General features: G+C 38.8%; 1 protein-coding gene across 4 annotated transcripts in view; it reads right to left on the reverse strand.

Moving 5' to 3' along the window:
* nbas.L (NBAS subunit of NRZ tethering complex L homeolog) overlaps positions 1-27,696 on the reverse strand; it is a 457,628-nt gene that overhangs the window by 209,969 nt on the left and 219,963 nt on the right. For 3 of the 4 annotated variants that reach the window (XM_041563562.1, XM_041563561.1, XM_041563559.1), the window contains one exon: positions 25,632-25,758. In XM_041563562.1, the coding sequence (XP_041419496.1) occupies positions 25,632-25,758 (127 nt within the window). The remainder of the gene's footprint in view (positions 1-25,631; positions 25,759-27,696) is intronic. The other variant, XM_041563560.1, reaches the window with a different exon arrangement.

Genomic DNA, 27,696 nt, shown 5'->3' on the forward strand with positions numbered 1-27,696 from the left:
TAAAGTTATTCATACAAACAAATTAAAGAGGCGGTTCACCTTTAAAGTTACTTTTTTTTATCAAAGGTTGAATGTTAGCGTTTTTAATACCTCAAATGAACTCACAACTCGAATGGTTTCTTATTTATGAAAAAAACTTGAATTCTGCAAGTTCGAGTTGCGAAACCCGAAAAACGAATCGAGTTTTCGGGCAAAACCCTCAAAAAAAACCAAAAACTCGAACATCATGCAGGGCTATTAACATCTTTAAATGGTTCAAGGGACCTCTGCCATTGACATTAGATGTTGTATTTTTGGATCGAAAAATTCGAATTTGTTTTAAAAAATTCAATAATTTGAGTTTATTTAAACCCAAAAAAGAGTTTTAACCAAAAAAATCAACTGGAAAACTCCAATTGTTGTAGAAAACATAACTCGAACCTTAATAAATAACCCCCTAAGTATGTTATGGAATGGCTTATTCATAGCAACTTTTTAATTGGTCTTCATTGGTCTTTTTCCAGTCTTTCATTCAAGTCACTGCCTGATTGCTGGGGTTAATATAACCAATTGTATATCGTCTCTAAATATCCCACTCCACATCATACTAAGAATACCAGAGGGTAATCAACTGCTTTTTGAACAGATGCCAATTATTAGTAGAGACAAGAGAATGTTTTGTTGATCTTGCCCTTCCTCATGTACATTAAAATAATTTTATTTTTTTTCTAATTTGGTGACAAATCTATGGTGACCCAAACCTGGAGCACCTTCATTACCAAGGATAGATATGAATGTGGGTAAGCCTACCAAAGAAAGAGAATTAAACATATCACCTTCTGATTGCTGATGCATCTTCTCTTTACAGATACCTGTAAGCCTAATTGGTGTTTTGCTAATGATATTTAAACTAGGTGGAGGCTTGATGGACAAGGGTTGAGAAGACCTTATTTAAAGCAACTGTGATTTGCCTTCCTTAGAGACTATGGCATATGGGTTGATACGCAGTATCTCACGTCAATATGTTTAACCAATTCTCTTCATTCCTGGTAGGCTCTCCCTACTGCCTATTTCTCCTTATTGATGCAAATGAAGTGTGTTCCCTTGCTTCTAGAGCTGTTGCGCTACATTTCACCAACGCAAGCACAGGTACGCTCTATTGTCATGTGACTGTTGCTTGAAAAAGGGGCAATCAGTGTTTTGATCCTTTGGTATTTCTATTTTTTAGAACTTACAATTGAAATATTTGCAGAGGAACATGTATGGGTGTAAATACATTAGTGAATAGTGCCGATTTATGTCCATGTTAACCACCTTGCACTTGTGTTTAATTCGTAAATGAGCCACATTCATTGGATGAGCAAACAGTTCAGATGAATACATAACCCAAACACCAAGGCAAAGGCATATATTTAGATAAAGGAGCAGGATTAAATGCAGCATCTGACACAGACAACAACACTAGTATACAATATACAGTATTACATATTTTGGCCAAAGTGTGGTACTAACTCATTTTTTGCAATAATATTTTTAAAGGCAAATCGTGTGCTGGCAATTTTTCTTTTTGTGTGCAAATATTGGCTTTTTATCGTTTATAGAAGCTGGTCAACTCCAGATTGTGGATTAGGCCAAGCGCTGGCACGAGGGTGCTTCTATCGGCTGGTCAACTGAGATTGTGGGTTAGACGGAGCACTGGCGATTTATTTATGGGTTTCATGCAAAATTGTAGTCAAACATTGCATTTAGCTGCCATTCAGCCTTTAAAACAGGGAATTATTTACAGGTGCATGTTAATGGGCTGGGGCTTAAAAGCTCCCTGCTTTCTTACTGGAGCTTCCGAGTTAAGGGTAAGTGCACTGTTGGTCTTACTACTCAGTCACACTGTTTGCGGTTTGATTTTAACTGCACTACATACTTAGGGGCTGATTCACTAACTTCGAGTGAAGGATTCGAAGGTAAAAAAACTTCGAATTTCGAAGTTTTTTTTGGGCTACTTCGACCTTCGACTACGACTTCGAATCGAAGGATTCGAAGTAAAAATCGTTTGACTATTCAATAGTCGAAGTACTGTCTCTTTAAAAAAAACTTCGACCCCCTAGTTCGCCATCTAAAAGCTACCAAAGTCAATGTTAACCTATGGGGAAGGTCCCCATAGGCTTGGCTAACTTTTTTTGATCGAAGGATATTCCTTCAATCGTTGGATTAAAATCCTTCTAATCGTTCGATTCGAAGGATTTTATCGTTTGATCGAAGGAATTATCCTTCGATCTAAATATCTGCGCTAAATCCTTCGAGTTCGATATTCGAAGTCGAAGGATTTTAATTCCTAGTCGAATATCGAGGGTTAATTAACCCTCGATATTCGACCCTTAGTGAATCGGACCCTAAATGTGGCACGCAATGCTTAAATATTTTGGTCAAAGTGTGGTACTATCACCTAATTTTTTGTAATTATTTTTAAAGGCAAACAGTGTGCTGGCAATTTTTCTCTTTCTCTTTGTGTACAAATATTGTCTTTTCATTGTTTATAGCAGCTTGTCAACGCCACAGCGTGAGTTAGACCGAGCGCAGGCGATTTCTTTCAGTGTTTCAACGACACTTGTATGTTGCACAATGTTGTGCCTTCAATGATTTTTTGAACATGTACAATATCATAAGTTATTGTGATATTGAAATCTAGTTATTTTAAAAATGGGTATATATAGTTTACATGTGTATAGATAGGTATAAATATGTGTATATAACCCCACTGGAATTCATGTGGAGTGGTTGAACTTGAAGGACTATGTAACTATGAAAGACACATATTTTTTTAACCTTTAATCGTGAATTTTTCACATTCCACATAGTTAATTTTCCTTTCATGGGAGATGTAACCAACATTTCCATTTGCCATACAAATGAAGGGGAGATACTTGTACATCTGGTCGTGGAAAAAAAGGACAAACTATTTGTAATTGAGTCTCATTCTTTGCTTGAACTGAAGGTCAAACATAGCTGAAAATCGATTACGGCTACGTTTTATTACTTCAGCTCAACGAAATGCATTGCAACTGTGGTCCATGTCATAAACACACAGCGTAAGTTAAAACTAACAGAACTAAATGGTGCACTGTGTTTCCCCAAATAGCCCTACAGTCTAGTATGTACACAAAGGTCTCCATTACTAATATAGGTGCTAAATTGCTCAAGTGTCGTTATCAAAGGCAACAAATCAGAAATTAGCTTAGAACAGTCTAAACCAGTTAAACAATCCAAAGATTGTACTGGTTGCTATGGGAAACTGCACTGGAGCAGTCAAATACCTACAGTATCTTTATGAATCAGCCACTACTTTCAGTTATTTCTTAAGGGTTACACTATATAATTGTAGGGGGTTGATATACTCAAGACATACATGGGGCTTGATTCAATTCAATATGATAAATGTTCGATGAATTAAAAATCCGTTTAACTCCGAAAATGAATGCACAATTTTATCCATTTCAATTCATTGCGATATAGAACAAAGTGAATGTGAGAAGCAGTCAATTTTGCAGAGCGGACTGTAACGTTTTTGGAGGAAACCGTTTTTTTTTTTTTTCCACAAATCACGCCACAACTCAACACACGATATTCTACCTACATCTAGAATTGCTTAAATACAACACACGTCACGTTCATAACTTTTTAATTTTTAGATGCAGAAAATAACTTGCAGTTACCCTCTAAAGGTCAACACTGCCTAAGATTTTCTTCTATTGGCTCATCCTAACCAATCACAGGTTATTTGTTAAACACCACACCCAGACAAAGCAACGCTATAAAAAGATGTTGCTGTTCAAAATAATTCATGATGTATGGCAAGAAGCCAAGGAGTGAAGGGTTTTATTAGTCCTGTTTGCATGTGGCCAAATCTAGCAATAACACTTAACACTTAAGATCTGGGTCTTAAAAACAACATTGATCTCAGCACATTCAACTTGCATCTTCCATGCAATGGAATTGTCATGTGCAAACAACTGGATATGATAAAATCGCTTACACAGTGGATTAGTGGGACCCATTGAAAGGGAAATTATTAAGAATGATTTGTGATGACAATTGTTGAAAGGCCTATTTAGAAATTGTGTGCATATGTTTTAGTTAACATATAAGACGTTAATATTTTAAACACATCAATACCTTTTTGAAGGTTTGTCTTCATAGCTTTAGAATGTGACAAATAACCCAGAAGACAAAATATATTGACGTGTGAGTTTGAACATTATAGAGTTTTCGGCAGCTCATTATAATGGCAGGTCCTTTCCAAATCAACTTGCAGTCTGTTGTTTCAAACACTGGATGGGTTCTAGGGTCCAAAAGAAATAAAGGGATGTAGTACAGGTATGGAACCTGTTATCCAGAATGCTCGAGACCTGGGGTTTTCCGGATAACAGATCTTTTGTAATTTGGGTCTTCATGCCTTAAGTCTACTAGAAATTCATTTAAGCATTAAATAAACCCAATAGGCTGGTTTTGCTTCCAATAAGGATTAATTATATCTTAGTTGGGATCAAGTACAAGCGACTGTTTTATTATTACAGAGAATAGGGAATCATTTTTAAAAATTTGGATTGTTTAGATAAAATGGAGCCTATGGGAGACAGCCATTCCGTAATTCAGAGCTTTCTGGACATCAGGTTTCCAGATAATGGATCCTACACCTAGTCAATTGTTATACACACACTTATTTAAAAAAAAGAAGTCATGAATGAAAATGGAATCAATAAAAATAAGGCAAATAGGTAAATTTTGAATAAATATTTTTTAAAAACAATAGAACATTTGAAAGTACTTCTGTTAATGAAATACAGGTATGGGACCTGTTATCCAGAATGCTCGGGACCTGGGGTTTTCCGGATAATGGATCTTTCTGTAATTTGGGTCTTCATACCTTAAGTCTACTAGAAATTCATTTAAACATTAAATAAAGCCAATTGGCTGGTTTTGCTTCCAATAAGGATTAATTATATCTTGGTTGGGATCAAGTACAAGCTACTGTTTTATTATTAGAGAGAAAAAGGAAATCATTTTTAAAAATGTGGATTATTCGGATAAAATGGAGTCTATGGGAGACAGCCATTCCGTAATTCGGAGCTTTCTGGATATGGGGTTTCCGGATAAGGGATCCTATACCTGTATACATTAGCGTAGCTGGAGCTGTCTTAAAAACACTTGTGCGATAAGATGAATGTGTCAGAATAGAAGACGGAAAGAGGGCGAAAAGGCTTTAGAGCATTTCCACCAGTTCAATGTGGCGTAAGGGAAACCAGAAGATAACGCAAAACAATTCATTCAGTAAGTGCTTTCAGGTTGGATTGAATTGAGAAAAGTAAGTGTTCCTGGCACTTTCAATGGCCCATTAGGAAGATAAAACATAGGTAATGGAAAGATATATCAGTTAATGTGATAATTTAGTGCATATCGGACATACGAAAATGTGCACTTATCAGGTTCTGCCTAAGTATTCAGAAATGGTTTGTTACAGTGAGAGCTGTGAAGATGTGGAATTCTTTCCCTGAATCAGTGGTACAGGCTGATACATTAGATAGCTTTAAGAAGGGGTTGGATGGTGTTTAGCAAGTGAGGGAATACAGGGTTATGGGAGATAGCTCATAGTACAAGTTGATCCAGCGACTGGTCCCATTGCCATTTTGGAGTCAGGAAGGAATTTCCCCCCCCTTTAAGGCACATTGGAGAGGCTTCAGATGTTTTTTTTTTTTTACCTTCCTTTGGATCAACTGGCAGTTAGGCAGGTTATATTGACATAAAAGGTAAAACTTGATGGACGTGTGTCATTTTTAACATAACTTACTGTTTTCAAACTGAAATTAATATTACTATTCAATGCCTTGGTTACATATATATATATATATATAGTGTATTGGTATATTTGCAGGAAAAGAATCAGTACAAAAATAATATTTTTCCTTATTTTGCAGCTATGAAATGTTTCTTCTCAAAAAGTATACACAGGAAGTAGCAAAAGGCATTAAGTAGCTATTTATACAGCTTGGCCTTGGATGCATTTGAAATTCTCTTTTCCAGTGACACCGAGAGTGCCCTTTTATCATTCCTCCTCAAGTCATGACCTTGACTCTTCTGTAGCCATCTTCGTTATTTCTGCATTTGAGGCATCTTGACTTTATTAAAACTCTTACTGCCTATAAGCAAGCTTTACTCTTTAGCTGCTGTGTAGAGATAAGCACTTGGGAATGGACAAGAAAGGCAAGAGTAGGCTTGTGAGTGAGAGGAAGATCTCCAAATCTGAAACTGTGTGGTGGAGATATATCCATCTAGCCAGCTAATCCAATAAAACAAGCCGTCAATGGGTTGACAAAGCAGGTTAAAGCAGATTTCAGCTATCTTTGTTTTAAAGACAACAAAAAGTGATACCTTTAAGGGCTAACTTCAAAAAATTAAAAGTGATGCACATTTGCAGAATACCAAGGTGTTTTCTTTGGGCAAAATACATACAAAGGAAACATTAATATAAAACATTTGAGAACAGAAATAAATACAAGCGTTTGGTATATTGAAAATAGAGTCATGAAATATCAAACAGAGGGATGTAATTATAGAATTGGTGGGGAGGGAAAGAAGGATCTATGCCTTAATATAAACCCAATACCCACTATCTCTGTAAACTAAGGGGAAAAACTAGCTAGAGACTAATGCCACAATAGGACATCAAATGTTACAGTAGGACACCACACTGTAGAAGACTAGACATGTCTACAAGCAGTGCAACAAATCTCTTAGGGGAACTGAACTATGACCATGAGTTTATAACTGTACCATATTCTTCCTTAATTATGGACAAAAATTATTTGTATTAAACTGTAACAACATTTCAAAAAGTTGAGGTTTCATAAAGATTGTATCTGTCATTCCTTTTTAAAAATCAATCGTTTGCAAAGAAAGACTGCATAAGAAACAAAAGCAACAATGGAGTTACCAATGTCTTGTGATGGGGTTGCCCGAGCAGTTATTTGTGTATTATTCCTTGCTTCTAAATTAGAAATACATCCCACATCCTGGGACTTGTGCCAACTATTGAACAATTTATTTTTTCAAAATCGATATTTTGCAAGGAAAGTCTTAAAAGAAGCTGCTGGAGATCCTCACCATTGTTAAATCGAAGCAACAGTAGAACTACCTGCAACAGTTTTTGAGCCTAATTCATTGCTTCTAAACATAAATTTATCCCAGTGAGCTTGGGGAAATAAAACAAGACTAGGAATATACAGTAGAGGAATAATTGGGAAAGAAGCAAGGACAGCAGGCATGTAGTGGGAGGAAGTAGATAGGAGAAGAGTAGTCAGCACATTTTTCAGTTTTCTTTGGAGATGGTGCACGTACTACAATGGCCACTCACCATTGGCAAACTGTGTAGTAGAAGATTTGAACAGCACCACCAACTCTTCAAATGGTTAAAAAACCTTTATTTATGCGGTGATGCCCACAAAAGCATTCATAAAGCCTTTTTAACCATTTGAAGAGTTGGTGGTGCTCTTCAAATCTTCTACTACACAGTGGGAGGAAGTAGAAACAGTATCACAGCTGACCCATAGCCTGTACAGAGAGACCCACAAAGCTAACCCTAGCGAATATATGTCCCTATAATAAAAAGCAGCACATACTGTATATAATGGGTCATTTACTTTGATCCTGCATGCAAGAAAACAAATAGAGTGCAAAAGCACACCCTGTAACATACGTTTGCCTCTTTATATGGTAAGGCCTCATCTGGAGTATGCAGTGTAGTTGTGGGCTCCAGTCCTTAAAGGACAAGGAAAGTTAAAGGGATACTTTCATGGGGAAAAAAAAATCAAAATGAATCAGCTAATAGTGTTGCTGAAATCCATTTCTCAAAAGAGCAAACAGATTTTTTTTTTATATTCAATTTTGAAATCTGAAATGGGGCTAGACATATTGTCAATTTCCCAGCTGCCCCAAGTCATGTGACTTGTGCGCTTTACTGCTGTACTGCAAGTTGGAGTGATATCACCCCCCTCCAGCAGCCAAACAAAAGAACAATGGGAAGGTAACCAGATAACAGCTCCCTAACACAAGATAACAGCTCCCTGGTAGATCTAAGAACAATACTCAATAGTAAAAACCCATGTCCAACTGAGACACATTCAGTTACATTGAGAAGGAAAAACAGCAGCCTGCCAGAAAGCATTTCTCTCCTAAAGTGCAGGCACAAGTCACATGACCAGGGGCAGCTGGGAAATTGACAAAATGTCTAGCCCCATGTCAGATTTCAAAATTGAATATAAAAAAAACTGTTTGCTCTTTTGAGAAATGGATTTCAGTGCAGAATTCTGCTGGAGCAGCACTATTAGCTGATTCATTTTGAAAAAACATTTTTTTTCCCATGACAAAAAAGAAAATGTTTGCTCTATTGAGAAATGGATTTCAGTGCAGAATTCTGCTGGAGTAGCGCTATTAACTGATGGGTTTTGGAAAAAAAACATGTCATTTCAGATGACAGGATCCCTTTAAACTAAAAAAAGTAGGCTAGAAATGTTGTACATTGTGTTTTGGACTTCTGTACCAGCCCAAGGCAACCACAGCCCTTTAGCAGTAAAAATCTTCTTTTCTGCTGATTCACGGAACATGCTCTGTGCTGATGTCAGTTACTAAGGTTAGGGGCCAACTCAAAATATACAGTACACATAGAATATAAATGTAACAGTATAAGGCTGATTAGTAATTAATACAGATAATTACTACATGGCAGCACAGAAACCGGTGCAATTAGCATCAGAATTTAATAATCAGCAAACCTGTAGCATCAGCTTATATTACAGACCAACCTCATTTTCTGCTGGATAATTAGTGACGAGCCCTAAGCTTAGCTTCTCAACAGCTGCTCAGAGCCCACTGAGCATGTGAGTGTCACAGACACTTTCCAAGATGGTGACCCCCTGTGACAAGTTTGAAGTCCTGGATCATTGCTGCTATTGACAAGCTGAAACGTTAGGCTGGTGCAATAAGTGCCCTATTCATTTTTAGGGTTTAATTCTCCTTTAAGAAGCATATAAATGAGCTGGAGAGAGTGCAGAGACTAAGTGCAACTTAACTGGTTAGAGGGATGGAAGATTTCAATTATAAGGGTATATGTTCAAGGTTGGGGTTGTTTTCTCTTGAAAAAAGGCGCTTGCGAGGGGACATGATTACACTTTACAAGTACATTAGAGGACATTATAGACAAATAGCAGGGGACCTTTTTACCCATAAAGTGGATCACCGTACCAGAGGCCTCCCCTTCAGACTAGAAGAAAAGAACTTTCATTTGAAGCAACGTAGGGGGTTCTTCACAGTCAGGACAGTGAGGTTGTGGAATGCACTGCCGGGTGATGTTGTGATGCTGATTCTGTTAATGCTTTTAAAGAAGAATTCAACCTGTGGGGGAGAAAACCCATATCCCCCACCCCAGGTAGACCCCCTCTCTCCAGGCTAACTACCCAGCGGGGAAATTCCCCATACTCCATACTTACCCCTCACTGCAGATTCTTCCAGCGGAGTTGCACACATCCATCTTCAGCATCCTCTGTAAGCCGACTGAGAGATCAGTATTTTTGCGCATGCGTGGAATTGCACAGATATTGCCGATCTCTAAGTCAGCTTATAGAGGACGCGGAAGATGGATGCGTGCAACTCCGCTGGAAGAATCTGCAGTGAGGGGCAAGTATGGAGTATGGAGCATTTCCCCGGGGGCGTAGTTAGCCTGGGGGGAGGAGGGAGCGGGGGTCTACCTAGGGTGGGGTGTACAGGTTTTTTGAATTCTCCTTTAAGAGTGGCTTGGATGATTTCTTGGACAGACATAATATTCAAAGCTATAGTGAAACTAAAATATACAATTAGAATAGATATGGGTATATATAGTTTCAGTGAGTGTATGGAGGGGTCGGTGTCAGTGTGCGTATGTATGGATGCTGGGTTTCATTTGGAGGGGTTGAACTTGATGGACTTGCTGTTTTTTTTCCCCAACCAAACGTAACTATGTAACATTGAATAAGTTCTTTGATTCAGAGTCTGGATACACTTTGCCTGACAAGAAATCTTGCAAATGGTACAGAGCACAGATCTGGCAAAAGCAAGACCATAGAGATGGGTGGCAAGTGCAAGGCTTCATTGAGGCCTGCGCCCGCTGATGTGCCCTAACTTGACAAGTCAGGAGACAGGTAGAAGGCAATTGGCTGGCCAACTACATGCCCCTCGTTAATTCATCATGGATTGCTCTGGTTTGGAGTGCAGAAACCTGTGGAAATTCACTGACGTGCAGGGCAGAGAGTGCAAGAAATATGGTGGATTTCACCCATGTTGCACTTTGCCATGCCCCTTAGCAGCTCTTTTAAGAGAAAATATCCTAGGTAAATGATTCATTTGCAACCTGTTACCCCCAGTTGTTACTAAACAGATAAATTATATCATATCATAACATATAATAGCAAATCATAATATCGACTGATTTTCAGATGTGCAAGAGAAGTGAATCACTGACTGGGTATCCCTAAGGCAAACACCAGCTAATGTGTATCTACAAATGACTACACAAGGTAATGATAAGTAACCTACACAGTACTCCCCTGCCCTACACGAACTGGGCCTCATTAATCCATTAAACTACACAGTTAGGGGGAGATGCATTAAGTGTGATAAATAAAGTACGATTCTATGCAGAGTTAAAGATGGTACCAACAGTTACTCGGCAGCGTGAGCAGCATGTATTCTAAATGTGCAGCAGATTTGTTAAAATTGGTGGTATTTAAATAAACGTATAACTGTTATCAGGCATAATGACCCTTTGTTCTTGGTAAAATGTCGACTTCCAGTTGATTGCTGTCAAAGTCTGTTCCATTGAATGCTTTGATTGAGGATATTGTGGCTTTGTCTTTTGCGCTAGAGTTCCTCCTACGTGATTTATCAACAAAAAAAAAGTAGCAGGTGCCTCTCACTCAAGCCTGTGGCTGTTTGCCATCATCGTGAGCAGCGTTTCTCACACCTAGTCATTAAAAACAAGCTCAATTCTTTATAAGGAGACAAAAAGAGCACATACATATGAACAGGTGGGTAGAGGTCAGGCATTGATGCCCCTTAATTCACTAACACCTTCATTACGAAGTAGATAAAAACATAGAGGTAGTGTTGCCAAGACCGATACAGAGTAGAACCACCCTCTCTACTTCATTACAATAGTGTTAGAGTTGTATCTAATATGGCATGATACAAACATCATTAAAGGAGAAGGAAAAGTAAAGTGACTGGAGGTCCCAAGTTGGGACAATGCTTCTGTTCTTCAATGTTTCTTCTGTCCCTTCATCCTATTTACCCACCCCAGCCAAGTGCATGCAGAGTACAGATCTCATTCACCACTTTCTATACTAGACATGTGCTTAGTTTCAATAGGTGCAACTTATTTTTACGGATAGAAACAAAGGTCTTCATTAGGGTCTACATTAATATAGTTATGGGCTCTAGTCAAAGCCAGCAACATGGAAGAGGCTGCTGTTCTTCAAGCAAGGTATTGGGAAAGCTAGACTGCTCTCCTAACACGACCGCTTGGACTAGAACTTAAAGCATTGACTAAATGCCCCCATTTAAAATTATTAAGGGGGTTGTCTCTTTAGAAAGAATTACTGTAATTCAACTTCATGGGTGTCCAAATACACTGTAGGGCAGGTCATGTGTTAGCATAAGGCTGACCCTAAATGCCAGATTTGGAAGGGCAGTTTTGAACATATGGCCCAACCGCAAGGGAATAAATGGCAGGTTGGAGTTGGTTTTGACAGATCCTGTCAATAATCTGCCCTGTTTGAAAATGTCATCTGCTGATGCACCAAATGAAAATTAAATTCTTGAATGAACTTGGAATGTTCTGGTTATAGGAAGTGTTTGGTATAACAACGAAGAAAAGAAGTTTTACGGACAAACATTTCCTTAGCGAGAGTCAACAATAGGGTCAATGGAGTGATAAAGAAATAGGGATGTCCTCAAAAATATTAATTGGCCCACAGATGTGGACATGCATGACAACACAGCATTTATATTGTTTAAGACATTAAAATGGTACTCAAAAAATCATACCCATTTCATAGCCAAGTCAACCCCTGGACCCAGAGGATGACAATTGTTAGTGGAATTGCTTGTAAGGCTAAGTCAAGGAAGCAAGCTGACTTCCTAAGCCACATAGTCCTACAAGGTTGGGCATCAGCCAAAAAAAAAGTCATAATCAGGATATCAGGTCCTGGGGTGGGTTGACAGGAATGATTTTTTTTCAAATAGTATTAATATTCATTTAAAGGGATTTTATCATGGACAACAAGGTTTTTTTTTTACAAAATTCACCAGTTAGTAACGCTCCTCCAGCAGTATCCTGCATTGAAATCGAGTAGATATGCGAATAGCACTCAACAGCAAAGCACCCGAGCCTGCAACTCTTTCATTTACTGTATATTAAGTAGGACTAACAACAGGTTATCTGTAAGCAGTTACATTGTGTAGTGCTGACTCTTTCTGAAAGTGCAGGGTCAGACACAATGACCTTAGATGGCTGCCTACACACCAGTATTACTATAGTATAACAAAATAAATAAATACACTTATTGGTTCAAGAATAATTTTTAGGGGCAGATTTATCAAGGGTCAAAGTGAAAATTTTAAGTAAAAAAAAATAGAATTTCAAGCTATTTTTGTATACTATCGAATAGGCCAAAATTCGAATATCAAAATGTATCACGTACTGTCTCTTTAAAACTTCGACTTCAATCATTCACCATCTAAATTGCTATTTTAGCCTACACGGGACCTCCTAGAATGGAGTCATTTGGTGGTAGTTTTTTGTGGCAAATACTTTGAATCGAATTCGATCGAATGCGCTAAAACTTTGATTCGTACAATTCGAATACAGCCTATTCACCTGAAGTTGAAAACTTAGTTTTTTTAAAATAAATTTCGATTGGTCTTTTTTTTTATTCGAATTTCGAAGTTATGGCAGTTCAAAAAAACTCCCTTTACTTCGTAATTCGACCCTTCATAAATCTGCCCCTTAGTGATAAAAACTGCACCATAAAAATCATGACAGAATCCCTTCATGGAGACATAATATTTGGTGAATCAAGAGTCCCCAATGATAAAATAATATTAAACATGAGGTTTCTTAGCTGAATCAACAGCAAAACAGAATTGAATCTTTCTAAAACTGCAATGCCAATTGAATGTGTGCAAACCAATCTGTTTGCAATTCCTCTTGTGCATTGCAACAGATAGAGAAACTGGCAGTTGCAGCACATACATAGGCAAGACAGGTGCTACCCATAATAATCGCCTATTCAACACGATCCTTCGCTCCATGTACAGAAAGAAATAGACAAACCTCATTAACTCCAGTATGAACAACCCAGCTGAAAGGCCGCAGAGGCAGGAGAATATATGATATTAGGGTCATTTGCATTTAAGATGAAACATGATGTAAATTGATAATTAGAAATAAGGGTGGGGGGGAGGAATTAAAGCAATATATGAATATAAGCACATTAAAATGCAATCCTACATTTAGGGAAATGAGGTGAATTTGCAATGCATGTGTTGGGAAATACAAAATTACTCCTGATTTGCCTACTGTGTATAAAATGTATATACTGGCAAATATCATAGCTGCAAATATCTATCTATGCTAGTTATGTAATATAAGGTACAGCGTTTGCTAGGGTTCATATCATTTATAGCAACCAATCAGCAGTTAGCATTTTTGATCACCTCTTTAAATGTAAACATCTTATTGGTTGCTATGGGTTATCAGTCTGGTGTTGGATAGTCCACTGGTCAAGGTCAATTCCAAAACATAAACCACTTCAAGGCAGTAATGTTATCCTCTGTACTACAGTTATCTATATCCAGCAGTAGAGCAGCATTTTAGGAAACAAATATTCGCTCAGCTGAAGGCACCATCACTATAGTTTGTATATAATGACAAATAGCGAGGGAAGAGAAACATGACAGTCCCTGGACAAAGAATATGAACACATTGCTCTGCTCCAATTTCATGAACTTCCATAGTGCTGGGGCTGTGATCCAACAGCTCTGAAAGATTTTATATAAAAATCAGTCACTAACCCACGCTTTGGTCTGGGCCTGCCATTGTCACAGCAAATTTTGCCGGCAAAAAAAAAAAAAAATTGCAATTATGGTTCTTATTCGTTAGCATGTTGAGTGGAGTCTTGCAGGTCTCCAGAGGATGCAGTTAATTTTGACAGAACCAAGGAGGAAGCACAAAATATATCAAATCAACTTTTAAAACAATTCTAAAGTCCTCTGTCTCTTTGCTGATTTGCAAAAGGAAAGGGCTGCCAGTGTATCGCTCACTTCATTAAACTGATCTGCGGTATTAATATGCTGCACCACGCGTTCCGCTTCTGGGACTAGGAAAACACTTGGACTTCGGGCGGTATGTAGCAGACAAAAAAGAAAGGAAGAAACGGGGGGTTCGATGAAGCACACTGTGCATGATTTAATGGCACGGCAAAATAACTTGCTATTTTGGGAAGCTTACGGTTATTTATTTTGAGCCCTTAAACAGGCTTTTGGGGAAGCCCAAGCTGAGACATGAAAGGCCATAACCTCCACAGGCAAAATTGTTCAAGCTACACACTTATTATTGATTGAGAGGAAACATTTGATAGATAGAAGCATAATAAAACTGAACTATATAGCTCTGCATCTTTTGTGTGACTAATGGAATTTGTAGTTCTCAACAATAAGTGTGCAGTCTCAGGGGCACATTTACTAATGGTCGAATATCGAGGGTAAATTAACCCTCGATATTCGACCCTCGAAGTTAAATCCTTCTACTTCGAATATTGGAGTAGAAGGATTTAGCGCTATTCGTTCGATCAAAGGATTTTAATCCATCGATCGAACGATTTTCCTTCGTTCAGAAATTGGCTAGAAAGCCTATGGGGACCTTCCTCATAGGCTAACATTGATGCTCGGTAGGTTTTAGGTGGCGAAGTAGGAGGTCAAAGTTTTTTTTAAAGAGACAGTACTTCGACTATCGAATGGTTGAATAGTCGAACGATTTTTAGTTCGAATCGTTCGATTCGAAGTAGTAGTCGAAGTAGCCAATTTGATGGTCGAAGTAGCCAAAGAAATACTTCGAAATTCAAAGTATTTTTTATTTTATTCCTTCACTCGAGCTAAGTAAATGTGCCCCTTAGTGTCGGGCCCAAACTGTCAGCTGGGGGAGTGAGCACTATGTAACAAGAGTCCAAATCTAATGTCCTCCAGAGGGTGAATGCTGATTACATTTAGGAGCAAAATTCAAATACCATCTGTTTGTTTTCTTTCTGGTATTAAGTTTGAGTGTAAGCCTTGTGGCCGAGGAGCTGAACAGGACACATACAAACATGCTGGAGTGACAGCAGCATATTAATGGGACAGTATAGCCACTTGGCCAATATAAGGGTAATGGATAGGGCTTGTGATGAACATACTTTGTTTCTATTGCTTTAATCATGTTATTGCTCTTGTTATTTCTCGACCTCAGGGCAAACAGGGAAATTGAAGCTACTCCATGTTTGGTTCTTGGTTCTTTAGGTACATAATAAATGCCAACAAGTCACAATAAGGGGTGAATGGAGGAGGTTGTTTATACAAAGATCAATGTCTGTAGTTAAAATAGGAGGAAGAAAGGAGGAAGTTTCCGCACACCGGAGTACTTTAAAATCTGAAATCTTTATTGATTTCAGATTCTAGCTTGATGGATTTCTGGCGCAGGCGCCCTTAATCATAAGCATGCGCTCGAGACGAGTCAAGTTGTGTGCTGTGATGCATCGTTCCCTGTTAGATTAAAGGAGAGTGCTCCTGCTCAGGCTTTCTCCTTCCATTTAAACAATTGATTAAGTGAAGCAGATGTGAAATACAAATTTTTTTTAATAAATGTGAACTGTTTTGGAGCTGTACTGGTGCTGTTGCTCTCTCTGGTACAGAGGATACTGCCTTTTTCTACACAACGTGTATCTGGTGAGAGGGTGGGTTACATGGGACTCTTTCTCTCAGATGGACCCTTGTTGTAGGAAAGAGAATTAACCCCACTGATATCTCACACACATATCCATCTCTATATAACTTGGGCGCCAGTGGTTCTTAAAAACAATCGACTGTTTCTTTTGCTGGATCTCAGGTGTTACTTCAGAATGATACAGAATAAAAATCACTTCCCAAATATAGTTACTTTCCTTGATGGTATTAGGCACAGACAAGGCATTAGTTATAGTCAGAAGATACTACTCACTAATGAGTGAACTAGTTCTCAGCGCTAGGTGAAGCTCACAGTGATGTTCCTCCAGGAATCTCTCAATTCATGAACCTGGCCACTTGAGTCCCTATGTTTCGTTTCACTACTTAATTTGTAACCATGAAAGACAAGAGACCTCCTTAAGGGGAGTAATCACACAATCAAAAACGCCTATGATTAATGTGATTAATGTAATAAAAATAAATATTTTTAGTTAATAAAAAAAATTTAAGCTGCATTTTTGACTGAGGTCTGGTTTGTGCCAGCCTTGGTTCTACATGGTAGTGTGATCACTCAATTGTTAAAAGTTGCCCCTTTATGGAGTGACCCTGTGTGGCTGGTCAAACTGCCGAAGGCATTTTCAGTAAAATCATAACACAACAAGAAGCCTTCTTTAGTGAATAAGGAAGACTAATAATAAGGCAGTTAATAAGGAGGACTTTCCATTCTGACAGCTAGACAATGGCAGTTAACACAAGGCCAAATTGAGAACTGAGCCATGAATACCTTCAGAAAATGTTGGGAAAGGAAAGAAGATGAAAATACATATTATTTTGGCTCTTTATATCTCCATTGGGCAACCCCATTAAATCCACATGTGAATATAAGGTGGCATCTAAGCAAATGCTTCTGCACGTGAATAATGGTGTTTTGCATGAAACAGGTTGGCAAAGCAATAATTCATAAGTCTACAGGTTACAGGAATGTGCAGAGCAATACAATAGTGCAGCTGTTTGTAGATATGTCTGAACCACCTGGGATAGAGGACTTGGAACAGGTGGGGCGGCTCAGCAGAATTCCCAGTGATGTTCCTCACCAGGTCTGAGGTTTCTAGATTATCTACTTCTGTGCATTTTGGAAATGGTAAGAAAGAGAAAGACTCTGGAAGAAATATGTACTAACCTTTCCATGATTCCTTTTCCCTTGAGTAGAGAAAACCAAGCAACATTTTACATTCCTTTTAAATTTAACCAGGCCCTGTTATACAAGTGCTTATGAAAACAGAGGGTCCAAAGACCTGTAGCCACCTCACCAATGGCCAGAGGGAAAGAAATAAGAGAAGAGCCCCCAAATCAATCAATTAAATAGGAGGCATTCAACTTGAAAACAATTTGGAAGCTGCAATTCCAAAACATCTGGAACCCATAACTACCCTCCAGCAACTGGTGAATTCAAACTCCTAGCATTCCCCCAATATCACCATGAAGCTTAGAGCTCAAGGCTGGATGTCTCTGATACAAATAGCATGTTTAGCAAGGACAATTACCAGGCATGAAACTCACAAAAATCATGGAGGTATCCTGCCTTAAGTGTATTAAATAACCCCCCATGGTATAAAGATGTCTGTCCTACGCACATCATGAATGACACAGAAGTGAAATGGAAAGCACTTATGTTTAATAAAACGACTTCTAATGAAAAGTACAGTAGGAACAAGGTTATTTAAATGGCAGTTCAGCACCGTATTGTTGCAAATGGCTCATTTAGCCACAAACTGTCAGTCTACTACATCATCACAGAATCAGTGAATTAGGTAGCAATTATCAAATGCATGAACGTGAGGTGCTAATGATTGCCTAGCAGCACACAGGATAACGTGCAGTGAGAAATAACTTTGCACATCAAATCAAGTGCAAGATACCAAGGTAATGTTCATGCATTTATCTGAACATTCGATTATAGGGTGCCATAGTCTGCTTAAAAAAAAAAGACTGAGGATATATTGTTTAATTCGAACAGGAAGGTGGATAAAATTGCAAAAAAAAAAAAAAATGATTCTAGGCTAATGAGATTTATCATTTAAAGTAAAGTAATAAATGCATGTTAAGTAATGAAATTAATGATATTGGGAATATACGCCACCACTTTGGTAATAACGTTATTGCATTATAAATTGCTTATGTATTATACTATGCAAAGTGAGTCCCATAACCCTGTCAGATTCTGTACAGTAATAGACGGAATGAGGGATATACAGTAAGTAGCCAACCAATAAAGGGGCCTGAAAATTTGGGCAAAACTAGAGTGCTATGTGCAAGGACCATACCCTTGGTTAACTAATTTGATAGAATGAAGCGAAAACATAACACAATATAATAGACAGACACATAGCCAGATTTGGGAAGGCTAATTAATGGCATTTTCTACGGGGATTTAAAGTATCCCACAGTCAAATTCATGTACAAAACCGCACAAAACATGGCAGGACAAATATAGCCCCAATTCTATGAATAATGCTCCCAGAACACTCTGTAGGATAAATACAGTAACAATATCATCCATTATAACCCCAGACTACAATGTAGGATAAATAAAGTGCTAATGTCATCCATATTAACCCCAGAACACCCTGTAGGATGAATACAGTGCCAATGCCATGCAAACTAACCCAAGAAAACACTGAAGGACAAATTCAGTGCCAATGTCATTAATAATAATGCCAGACCACACTGCAGTATGACTACAGCATCAATGTCATCCAAATTAACTCCAGAACACACTGTAGGATGAATACAGTGTCTGTATCATCCATAATAAGATAAGAACAGACTGTAGGATAAATACTGTATAAATACAGTGTCAATAGTATCCAAAATAAAACCAGAACACACCATAGTATAAATACAGTGCCAGTGTCAACAATAATAACCCTGTGCCACGCTGCATTATGAATATAGCATCAATGTCTTCCGAAAATAACACCACAACATACTTCAGGATAAATACAGTGCCAATGTCATCCATAATAACCAAAGAAGACACTTTAGGATAAGTAGAGTGAAATGTCATTATGATAAAACCAGAACACATTGTACAGTAAACACAGTGACAATGCTTTCCATAAAACCCCCACTTGGTTGGAAAAATACCGTACCAATTTAATCTGTAATAACCCAAGTTTGTAGGATAAATACAGTGCAAGTGTCATCCAAAACCCAGAAAACACTGTAGCATAAATATAGCTTCAATTACATCCATAATAACTGCATAACACACTGAAGGATAACTACAATGTCAACAATAAATAACCCCAGAACACATTGTAGGATAAATACAATGTCAACAATAAATACTGAAACCCCATAACATACTGTAGGATATATACAATGCCAATGCATCCTAAAAATCCCCCAAACATACTATAGTATAAATACAGTGCCAATGCCATCCATAATAACACCACTTTGTAGGTAAACAGTGTCAATGTCATCCATAATAACCCCAATTTGTAGTATAAATACCTTGTCAGTGTCATCCACAATAACCCCAAACACACTGTAGGATACAGTGCCAATAGCATCCATAATAACCCAAGAACACACTGCAGAATAAATACATCATCCATAATAATCCCAGAACACAATATAGGGTAAATACAGTGCCAATGTCATCAAACATAACCCAAGAATTTACTGTAGGATACAGTGCCAATGTTATCCATAATAACCCCACATTTTAGGATAAATTCAATGCTAATGTCATCCTAAATATCCCTCAAACATACTATAGTATAAATACAGTGCCAATGCCATCCATAATAACCCCAGAACATACTGTCGGATAAGTAAAGTGACAATGCCATTATAATTAAATCAGATATCATTGTAGGATAAATACAATGCAATTGTCCTCCATAATAACCCCAGAACACATTGTAGATAAATGCAGTGCCACTGTCCTCCATAATAACCCCAGAACACATTGTAGATAAATGCAGTGCCACTGTCCTCCATAATAACTCCAGAACACCTTGTAGATAAATGCAGTGCCACTGTCCTCCATAATAACCCCAGAACACATTGTAGATAAATGCAGTGCCACTGTCCTCCATGATAACTCCAGAACACCTTGTAGATAAATGCAGTGCCATTGTCCTCCATAATAACCCCAGAACACATTGTAGATAAATGCAGTGCCATTGTCCTCCATAATAACCCCAGAACACATTGTAGATAAATGCAGTGCCATTGTCCTCCATAATAACCCCAGAACACATTGTAGATAAATGCAGTGCCATTGTCCTCCATAATAACCCCAGAACACATTGTAGATAAATGCAGTGCCATTGTCCTCCATAATAACCCCAGAACACATTGTAGATAAATGCAGTGCCATTGTCTTCCATAATAACCCCAGAACACATTGTAGATAAATGCAGTGCCATTGTCCTCCATAATAACCCCAGAACACATTGTAGATAAATGCAGTGCCACTGTCCTCCATAATAACCCCAGAACACATTGTAGATAAATGCAGTGCCACTGTCCTCCATAATAACCCCAGAACACACTGTAGATAAATACAGTGCCATTGTCCTCCATAATAACCCCAGAACACATTGTAGATAAATGCAGTGCCAATTTCACCCATAATGCCACAGAATACATTGCAGCATAAATGCGAGGCAAATTTTATCAAAATCACTGGTTTAATGCATAATACTTCCATCCTGTTTATGATCAGCCACTTACACTAAGGGGCTGAGACAATGCTTTGCTCTATGAGCAGGCAAAATACTAGCAGGATCCCCTACTAAAGCAAGAGCTTTACAAGTTTCCATTTTGTCCTAATGCCACAAAAGCAGTTGTGTCCTAAATGAACCCTGCAGCTATAAATTATGCACGTATAGTAATGTATATAGCTAGTTACATGCCACAATGGTGCCGTATTTCCATTGGCTCGAAGACCGCAGTTTCCCATAGACACAAGTCATATCAATACATTATAAAGGGAATATTGATGAGGGGCTTAATAGCTTTTCTAAAACATGATTTATTTAACACATCTATTTTCAAAAACTTGTGATACAATGTTTGGGACTAATATAACAGATTTGTTTTATTCGTACTAAGGCCAAATATGCCATTTATCACAATTCCTCCAAGTGTCAAGTGTGACGCACGATAAGGAATTGGGTTGAATTCAAAGTTTCAGCCAAACTGAGAGATGCAGGTATGAATAGTAATAGGAGAATAATACTCACTAAGATTCGGGACTATGAAAAGCCGAAGTCAAGGGAATTAAATTATCATTATATGTTCTTCATTATATGGTTACTCCCTCACTTTTGGTTATGTTCTATGGAAGGACTATGTACCCAAGCTGGGCCAAGAAGTCGAGGCATTTGTGGCACCACCTCCGCTCTCATGGTTAAAGGGGTGGTTCACCTTTAAGGTAGCCTTTATTATATTATAGAACGGGCAATTTTTAGCAACCTTTCAATTAATTTTCATTATTTATTTTTTATTATTTTATAGTTATTTGCCTTTTTCTTATGACTCTTTGCAGCTTTCAAATAGGCGTCGCTGACTCCCTTCTAAAAAGCAAATGGAAGGCTACAAATGTATTGTTATTGCTACTTTTTATTACTGATCCTTCTATTCAGACCTCTCCTATTCATATTCCAGTCTCTTATTCAGATCAATGCATGGTTGCTAGGGTAATTTGGACCCTAATTACCAGACTGCTTAAGATGAAAATTGAAGAGCTGCTGAATAAAAAGCTAAATAACTTAAAAACCTTCAATAATAAAAAATGAAAACAAATTGCAAATTGTCTTAGAATATCAATCTCTACATCATACACTCATTCCGATTAGAAGAAAAGAGGTTCCGCCAAACGGTTAGGACTCCACAGGCAATTTTGGCGCGCCAATCGAAAACGTAGGCGTCAAGTCGGATGTGAAGGAAAAAAGGTAAGTGATAGCATTGTTGGATGGTGTCGCAGCATTGATCTGACGCGACATGACTGACGGATGCAGACGCTGCACGATGCGTCTGCATCCGACAGTAGTGTTGGATCAACGATGCGACTTTATCCAACATTTCCATATTTTACCTTATTTCCGTTGCATCCTACGTGATGCCTGCATTTTTGCGCAGCGAGTCGGATTGTGCCAAAATCGCCGGTGGAGTCCTACCCTTAATATTGGGAAGGGGTTTGTTACAGTGAGAGCTGTGAAGATGTGGAATTGTCTCCCTGAATCAGTGGTACAGGCTGATACATTAGATAGCTTTAAGAAGTGGTTGGATGGTGTTTAGCAAGTGAGGGAATACAGGGTTATGGGAGATAGCTCATAGTACAAGTTGATCCAGGGACTGGTCCCATTGCATCTTGGAGTCAGGAAGGAATTTTTCCCCCTCTGAGGCAAATTGGAGAGGCTTCAGATGAGGTTTTTTGCCTTCCTCTGGATCAACTGGCAGTTAGGCAGGTTAAAAAAAAGTTAAAAGGTTGAACTTGATGGACATGTGTCTTTTTTCAACCTAACTTACTATGTTACTAAAAGGTTAAGAACCCCTTTAAGAAAAGTTAGTGATGGACATAGAAGAATTTGGAGAGACAAGGAGCTGGTCCTATCAAACATAGGGGCACATTTACTTAGGGTCAAATATCGTGGGTTAATCAACCCCCGATATTCGACCGTCGCAGTAAAATCCTTAGACTTCGAATATCGAAGTCAAAGGATTTACCGCAAATACTTTGATCGATCGATCAAAGGATTAAATCCTTCGAATCGCACGAGGGATTTTAATCCATCGATCGAATGAAATTCCTTCGATCAGAAAATAGCTAGAAAGCCTATGGGGACCTTCCCCATAGGCTAACATTGTACCTCAGTAGGTTTTAGTTGGTGAAGTAGGGGATTGAAGTTTTTTTTAAAGAGACAGTACTTTGACTATCGAATGGTCGAATAGTCGAACGATTTTTAGTTCGAATCGTTCGATTCAAAGTCAAATTCGATGGTCGAAGTAGCCAAAAAGAACCATTCGAAATTTGAAGTATTTTTTCTTCTAATCCTTCACTCAAGCTAAGTAAATATGCCCCATGGTGTGCTGGTATGCATACTGCAATAAAATAATTTTTTGAAATTGGTTGCACCCTAGCAGTGGCGTAACTAGATATTACTAGGCCCCACAGCAAATAATTTTTCAGACCCCCAGTCTAGAGGTTGACCTGTTTTACCAATATTTATTAAATGATGTATTAATTAGAGCGTCATGGGGCCCCTATATCTCCTGGGCGCCCTGCAGCCACAGGGTCTGCTTCCTCTGTAGTTACGCCCCTGCACCCTAGGCCCATGCCTCTACCCCCTACCTTGAGTTCTGCTCGTCAGGCTACTTTTTATAGAATTTTCCCATCAATTAGATAAAAAGCAAAAAGAAGAGAAGAAATGTACAGTAAAATTAGATGTAATTTGACATGAATATTTAGGATTGGGTTTACAACAGATGGTAAAAGCCTTGACAGACTATGATAGACTATGATATGAATGTAATTATTATTTAAGAACACATGTTTATCCAGACAAAGGAATTGTGATTTTCCTCGCATTACTAAATAAAATACAGCTTGGGAGACGCTCAAATTGCCGCCTTGGCTGCAGCTTCCCACCAAACGTGAAATACACAATGAAGGCTTTTTGTTAGCTTATCTTCAATACTGGCTATTTAGGTTTAATCGTGCGCTAAACCCTATACCTTATTCTGCGTTGTGTGCACCTTCCCTTCAATTAGATTCTTTTTTTTTTTTGGTTTTTCGGTTATTCTATTGAAGTTATGTTGGTGGGCTGGTATTATGGCCGCGCATACTAGGTTTGTATCATACAGTATGTATTGTTATATTGTCTTCTTTAATGCGGGCCTGTACATAAGTTATACTTTATAAAGTGTAAGGCAAGGGATGTTTAACATGCAGGCCCCCAGCTATTATATTCTTGGCATACCCGGACTCTAATATTTGTCATCAACGATACCAAGCATTGTAGCGCCACTTCTTCTTGGACAAGACAAATGTCCGATTCTCCCCAAGCCACGGTAAAACAAATAAAACAGTACCATACAGCTTCATATTTCCAGTTCATACTCTCCCTGGACACCTATGTAACTAGAAACGTCTGATAATAACCTTAGCACCTTTATTAATTATTAATGATGCCATGAACAGGATTTGCTTGAAACCCAGAACTTTTGACAAAAATATCCAGAATTCTTTTCTGCAGTTGAACTCTTCCGGCATTCGGGAAAACCTTAAATCACTGGACAATTGAAAAGGATGAGATTTTCGTTTGACATGAATATGCAAATTAGGGTTTGCAATTTGGTTAGCTTAAAAAAAAAAACCCTTGCAAGTAACAGGGAACTTGAAGAAAGAATTGCTAGGCTATGCAACTGGGGTCATTTGGGAATTTGTTGGACTGGCAAACCCACAACCAACACCAGACCTTCCCTCAAACATCTAAGTTAATTTTTGACCCCCCCCCTTCCTCCAAAACTCTGTAGCCTTTATATACTGCATTTGGATTTGTAGACCTCATCGCCCAATGACTTATTTCTCTCTACCTTTCCTCCTCACTAGCTAAATAACCTCTGGCGTAGACCTTTCTTCCCTCTCATCATCTTCATTTTTAGCCATCTTAACTCCCCCACCCCTTTCCTACCCCTCTTTCCCCCCCTTTCTTTCTCTCCCCTCCCTCCCTCTCTTCCAATAAAATTGCATTACTGAATATGTCTTCTCCTTAGTATATGTTAAAAATTTTACAGTTTTACCTTATAACACCATGATTGCTTCTGTACTGAATGATATACTGTTTTGCTGATCTTATAATAAAAAATGTTACAAAAAATCTGTTGAAGAAAACTTTATTTTTTTTTGACTAAATCATAAATTGACTCCCACCTTGGAGCTAGAGCTCCTGGCCATTTTAAAGGAAAACCAGACACCCAGAATGAATACTTAACCAACAGATTTGTTTATATCATAGTAAGTGACCTCTTAAAGAATCCTACCAAATTGAGATATATATTGGTAAATATTTTCCTTTTATGTTTTTTTTACCTTGAACCACCACTTTGTGATGGTGTGTGTTCCCCCAGAGGTCACCTGACCAGGAAGAAGTCTGTTTATTGGCTCATGTGACCTAACATGTATGTGTGCCCTTGGATTGTTTGTGTGCACTGTAAATCCTGTGATCCCAGGGGGCGGCCCTTACTTCTTAAAATGGCCATTTTCTATTTATGATTACCCAATGGCACATACTACTAAAAAGTATATTATTATGAAAATGGTTTATTTACAGGAAGCAGGGTTTTACATCTCAGCTGTTTTATTCAATATCTTTTTATAAAGACCTACATTATTTGGGGGTATAGTTTTCTTTTAATGAAAGACATCTCTGAGAGAATGTGTTTTTCGGAATCTGCCTCATTTATCAACTAAATAGCACAAGTGCAGTCGGCCATTGCAGCCAATCCGCAGTAAGTGCGAAAAGAAATGCTTCCTGTCTATACATATCAATACAAATGCATTGTTTATAGTGTTTTACCTTCAGTTGCTGGGAACAAGCTTTCTCCTTCACTCTTTGTTTCTGCCAATTTGCCCGTCCTCAGAAGCACCTCAGCAAAGCTTTCCCGGGGACTTTGCTGGTATGTGGAATACGTCGCTTCACTCTGCTCCATTATCAAAGAAGGACAAAAGGTTAATATTTGTAGACAAGCATTTCTATAGGGAAGCTTTGATTGATAAGGTTGGTCGACACTCAGAAATGAATTACTGGTACAACCCTTCAGAAATATATATATATATAATATATAATCCAGGAGTCAACAAAAGATCATTAAGAATTGTTCTAAAAAGAAAAAGATGACTAAGGCCAGGGCAGAAAGTGTACAGACCGCAGTGGAAGGAGGTGGCTATAAATCCAAACTGTGTTCGGAAGGCCTGGCAGATAAGGTGAATGAAATACAAGCAGGAGTTGAGTGTCTTGATTTATCTTCTTGAAGTACATACACAAGGAAATAAAAATTATTAATATTCCTATCCACAATCACAAGTAAAGTCCAGCTGGTTTGAAGGGCCAGGATGAAAGGAAATTTCTACAAAGTCCAGCAGTCCCAAGTGATTTTAAGGCTTCTGGGGGGAACCAGTGGAATCAGTCTGTTTTGATGGGTTAAAAACCTTTGCAGTTGAAGTATTAATCCTGCATTGAAGTTAGGTTGACTTGGAAGCCGCTTGTGCTGTATAAATCCACTAAAAGCCATTGATAATCTCTCTCTTTTTAAAAAGCATATCGTACTGGGCCTTATTTACTTTGACCGATGTGGTCACTGGTCTTAAAGTCTCCCTTTAATTAGGTTTGTGTGTTTAGTAAATATATTATTTCCAGGAAAAAATAAATGTATTTTTAATTTTTTTTAATATATATATATATTTGTGCCACAGTAGTACCTCTCCCCTATCTCCCCTAGGACTGGCCTATAGGCAGAGCCAGAATTAGGAGTAGGCCGCACAGGCACCTGTCTAGGGTGCAACGATAGGGGGCGCTAGGCAGGTACCTCTTAAATTGTCTTCTGCCTACCCCTATTCAGTTTTTGCAGCCCTCTTTGGTTTTTGCCTCCGCCACTCTCTCCCGCTCTCCCTTCAGTCGTTCTCCCCTTTGTCACTCCCACCTCCCCTCCATCGCTCTCCCCCATCACTTCCACCTCCCCTCCACCGCTCTCTCCCCCTTTGTCACTCCCACCTCCCCTCCATCGCTCTCCCCCATCACTTCCACCTCCCCTCCACCGCTCTCTCTCCCCCTTTGTCACTCCCACCTCCCCTCCATCGCTCTCCCCCATCACTTCCACCTCCCCTCCACCGCTCTCTCCCCCGTCACTCCAACCTACCCTTCTTTGCTCTTCCCTTTCACTCCCACCTCCCCTCCGTCGCTCTCTCCCCCATCACTCCAACCTCCCCTCCGTCGCCCTCTCCCCTGTCACTCCCACCTTCCCTCCATTGCTTTCCCCTTGTCACTGTCACCTCCCCTTCATTGCTCCCCCCCCCCATCAATTCCACCTCCTCTCAGTTGCTCTCCCTCCTTTGTCCCCCGTCCTGCTGGCTGCACACTAAGTCGTGGTCGGGCACGAGAGGGGGGGAGTGGGGTGGTTTGGCCCTGCTCATAGGTAACAATACAGGCAGGAGTTTTGACATTCCCCCAGCAACACAGAGGTGCATGAGGTATCTCTCAACAATGAGATCCCCTAGGGCAGGGGCACACAAAGCTACTGGGGAAGATTAGTCGCCCATCTACAAATCCCTTCTTCTTTGGGTGACTAATCTCCCCAAACTGCCTCCCTGTTTCCTTGTGAGGCAACTTCGGGGCAACTTCGGGAAACAAAGATTCTAACCAGCGATTTAGATTCTAACCAGCAGGGAGGCAGTTCGGGGAGATTAGTCGCCCGAAGAAAAAGTGATTTGTCCGGGGCAACTAATATCCCCCAGTATATTTTATTTACTTTAATGTATTCAGTTGTTTATAAAATACATAAAATAACCTCCATCAAAAACTTCAAAGCTGCAAAGTACAGAATGATCAATTAGGGGTAAAAAATACTTCCCTTTGTAATCTTTTA

The sequence above is a fragment of the Xenopus laevis genome, chromosome 5L, assembly GCF_017654675.1.
Source record: "Xenopus laevis strain J_2021 chromosome 5L, Xenopus_laevis_v10.1, whole genome shotgun sequence".
In the NCBI taxonomy this organism is placed as follows: domain Eukaryota; kingdom Metazoa; phylum Chordata; class Amphibia; order Anura; family Pipidae; genus Xenopus; species Xenopus laevis.